Source organism: Bison bison, unplaced genomic scaffold (genome assembly GCF_000754665.1).
Source record: "Bison bison bison isolate TAMUID 2011002044 unplaced genomic scaffold, Bison_UMD1.0 scf7180017864236, whole genome shotgun sequence".
In the NCBI taxonomy this organism is placed as follows: domain Eukaryota; kingdom Metazoa; phylum Chordata; class Mammalia; order Artiodactyla; family Bovidae; genus Bison; species Bison bison.
In genome coordinates, this window is record NW_011494808.1 from 2,037,218 (window position 1) to 2,041,497 (window position 4,280).

Consider the following 4,280-nt stretch of genomic DNA (forward strand, 5'->3'; position numbering starts at 1 on the left):
CGCAGGATCTTAGTTCCCAGCCCCGGGATTGAACTGGGGCCCTCGGCAGTGAAAGTGCCAAAACCTAACCACTGGACTGCCAAGGAACGCCCATCTGTTTTTTTTTTCAATTCAACTATTTTTTTTTTTAAATCTTCACCTTGGATTTTTAAAAAAAATTTTTAAATGGTTTATGATTTGCTTCCATCCTGTAAAGCAGTGCAGTCGTGGAATAACTATTAAGAATTAGTGTTTCTGGTGGGATCTGTAATTCCAAATCGGAAAGAAATCAAATGTTTCTGGGTTGGGGACTTGCTGGCAGTCTGGTGGTTAAGACTCAGCGCTTCCAAGGCAGGGGACGCAGGTTCAGGCCCTGGTCGGGAAACTGAGATGACACAGACCGCCTGGTGTGGCTTAAAAAAAAAAAGTTTCTGGGTTGGATCGCCTGGTTTTTAATCATTCTATCCAAAGAAACATAAAAAATTCAGAGAAGTTTCTTTCTCAGATCATAACATTGTAGATGAATCAAGTGCGAGTGTTTGAAATTGTTTGGACTTTCATGGTTTTACTGATGAACAAACAGAAGACATTAACTTTGGCAGAACCAGGTGGAGATAACAGTTTCCCATCCACACTTGCTCACTGAGCAGGTCTCCTCTCAGTCTGTGCTCTGGGAATGCTGACGGGTTGCCCAAGTGACCGTCAGTGACACGCCATGTCTTCAAGGGGCGGCCCTGGCTCCCAGCTCTGTCCCCACTCACCCAGCCCCCATCAGAAACACTCCTGTTCTGGGAAATTTAAAGTAGCTCCTTTTGAAAGGCAGGTTGAGTCACCACCACTTTAAGGTTTTCATGCGTTTGGCTCACTGAATCTTCACCATTTTCCACATGAAGGACAAGGCAGCTGCCTCTTACCTAAAGGTTTTCTAATAGCTTAAGGTTGATAATCTGTTAACAAAGAATTATGTTCTTGGAGCATAATTTTGGAAGTGTTTTGGAAATTTGGAAATGTTCTGTCTCAAAGTGTATATTAAGGTTCTTGGAGTTTCTTTCTGAGTCTGTTTCTGTGTAAAGCCTTCATAAAGGAAAGAATTAATATGTAAGTGGGTATTCATTTTAGGAATAAGGGGGATACTGTCTGAGAGCAGGCTGAGGATAAGGACAGATAAGTTGGGCTTTGTTACCTGCTGAGAATGATAGAATTGGGTGAAATGCTCTACCTTGGGCCCTGAAATTCCCATGGAGATTTGAAACTGACAAAGTGCTGTTAAAAGAAGGAAGGAAAGGGAAACTGGAAGAAGAAAGTGAAAGCAGGTCATTGGAGAAAAGGAGATACGACGGTCGTGTTAGCACACGTGTGAGGTGATGGCGTCACTGACTAGAAAAAAGGTCATAGGCGTGCTTGGTGAGAAGAGCCCCGCGGGAGTGGGCGATTTTGCCTCGTCCAGTGTGAGCTCTTAGTAACCAAGTGGTTACTGCAAAAGAGATGGGAAAGCATACAGAGTTTGCCCCTTTTGATCTGCTGACAGTGTCCTTCTTCCCCTTTTTGGCCTCAGTAGATGCCGGCATTGAGGGACCACGATTTAGGATCGCCTGCCCTTCCTGCTGAGGGAGCGTGCCGCCCCTCTTCGGGTGCCCTCGTTCTTCACGCACGCCTCAGTTGCAGTGTCCTGTTGGCTGCTTGTGTTTTCACTGTTACATGTCTGTTACACTCATGACTCTCAATGCCGTGAGGACAAGTCAGTGTCTTACTCACCTTTCTCCAAGACCTGCCTGTGGTGATACCCGAAAGTACGAGCTCTGTAAATGGGAGTGTGGGAGAATGGAGGGCCGGAAGGACTGTGTTATTTAATTAAGTTACTTGTGATTCAGCATAGAGGATCGGGAGACACCCTTTTCAACTTGGACATAACACAGTGTCCAAAAGAAAGATGAAACTAAACAAACACTAACCAGTTTCAGCAACTTAGATCCAGATTTAATCACCTGAAAATTTGTTTGCCGACAGATAAAAATATTGACAAGACAGTGACCTATTTAGGGATCGCAGGCAGGAGTGACATGTTCATCTTTTTTTTTTTTTTTCCAAAACTTATTTTAAAATTCTTTTCTCGGTACAGATTGATCGGCAGCAGTTTGAAGAAACAGTTCGGACCCTAAATAACCTTTATGCCGAGGCCGAGAAGCTTGGGGGCCAGTCGTATCTGGAAGGCTGCCTGGCTTGTCTAACGGCGTACACCATCTTCCTGTGCATGGAAACTCATTATGAGAAGGTAAGCCTGCCCATGTTTTCCCAATCTCTTACAATCATTTAAAAAAAAAAAATGTGGGTTTGTTACAGGTTATGTTTGCATGGTGACACTTGCTATAAAATTTAAAGGGCCTTTTATAATAATAATAATTCAGATTTTATTGTTGCCTCTATGACCAGACACATAGAAGAGTGCTGAGTTTTTATTTCCCCAAATGTGTACCCTCCATCTCCTCCTCCCACCTGAGTGCTTGTCTCCCCTTTGAACTGTCTGCTGGACCCAGAGCTGCTGGCTTCTCAACTTAGGGGTCTGAAAGTCAAGCCTCACCTCCCCACTTGGTTCAGCGGCACCCTGTCTTTTTCACCCAGCATCTTCAGGGGGTCAAGAAGAAGGAAATTGTATCAGTAGTCAGACCGAGCTGTCTTCCATTTCCACATTCATTAACTTTATGACACCCTCTGCCACCCCCTGATTTATGCCCTTGTGACATCTCTCCTAGACCAACACCACAGCCACAGAGCCTCTTTCCTGCCTTTCTCTTGCATTTCCAAACAGCTGTTGTGTCGTGAAACACAGCCGTGCCTCTCCTGCAGCATGAGGGGCCTTCTCAAGCCGTCCCCCAGCTCACCTCTCCCAGGCCTGTCTCCCCCCGTCCTCACTTTATCTTTCAGCCAGGTGCGCCCTCTGAGAAGCCTTCCTCCACCTGAGATGCCCTTCCCGTGTCCGAGTCGCCTCAGTCCCTCAGTCCTGCTCTCAGCTGGCTTTTCGCCCTCTCTCTGACTGGACTGCTCCTGTCCTCTCTGTCCCCACAGCGCGTCACTGGAATCTGGTCCTGGTACTTAAGCAGTCTCTGCTGAGGAGTGTGGCATTTATATTCCTGTCTTACTTGCCCATCAAGTATGTGTTTTTCTTGCGATCAAGGACAGTGGATCCCTCTTGACGCCTAGCACGAGGCCTTGGGCGTAGGAGGCACTCGTGTGTTCAATGAATGGATGTACATTAATCACAGTAAACCCCTAGAGGATCATTCCGTTCTGACCATGTTTAGAAAGGGAAGGCTCTAAGGAATTTAGTGTCACACCCTCTCCGGCCGAAGTCTCCCGGTGGCTGTCTTGTATTCCATGTGGTGGAGAGTGGACACGTGCGGCTGCAGCTTTTTGAGCTGTTGGCTGAACATACCACCATGTTCTTCCTTACCATCCTGGTGTGAATCCCCTGGTGAGCATTTAAAGAGCTACACAGGCAGTTTATGTCCTTCTCCATGTCACATACTTACTTTCCTGCTTAACGTTCGACATCAGAAGTCACAAAGGATCCGTATCCGCTTTTAGTCTGTTTTGTCTTAGCAGCTCCTCTTTAGTGATACATTTGGTGAGTGAAGGGACACGGGATCCATTCAATTAATATTTATTGAACATCTACTATGTGCTAAGCACTGTGCAGAGGATATAACTGAATGGGCAGACATGGTTACTGACGTTGTGGAGTTTATAAGTCTAGTAAAAACTGATACTAAGAAAACAAAACCCACAGAATTGTAAGTTGTGATAAATGCCTTAGAAAAAACCAAGCTTCCCTAGGATAGAACATAACTGGAGAGACTAATTTAGATGGGGGGTCAGAAAGGGCCTCTGGAGTGCTAACATTCAGCTGCCACGTGAAGGATGGGGAGCCTGGGGCCTTTCAGGAGGACGGAGGAGGACACGCAGAGCGTGGGTCCCCCATGCAGAGCAGGGGAGGGCGGAGGTGGTGGGGGAGGTGAGGGGACCTGCGTCCTTCACCGTGGAGTGTGTTCTCCCTGGAGAGAGGCTTAGATTTTATTTCCACGCAGGGAAGGATCACTGAAGCTTTTCAAGCAGGAGGGTGGTAGGATCTGATTTTCATTTTAAACAGATTTCTTGGCTCTGGGGAAGAAAGGTGTAAAAGTGCAAATAAGACGCTTCGTAGAAGTCCAGGCAGGAGAGGAGAAGAGCCTGGGCAGGGAGGGAGCGGCAGGGACGGCAGGAGGTGCTCGGACTCAAGGGACGAGGTGGTGGAGGAGGAGCCGGGT

General features: G+C 46.9%; 1 protein-coding gene across 1 annotated transcript in view; it reads left to right on the forward strand.

Annotated features, from left to right (window-relative positions):
* The window catches only part of GOLGA7 (golgin A7), a 16,822-nt gene that overhangs the window by 3,299 nt on the left and 9,243 nt on the right, over positions 1–4,280 (forward strand). The window contains exon 3 of the mRNA XM_010846440.1: positions 2,099–2,251. Within this exon, the coding sequence (XP_010844742.1) occupies positions 2,099–2,251 (153 nt within the window). The remainder of the gene's footprint in view (positions 1–2,098; positions 2,252–4,280) is intronic.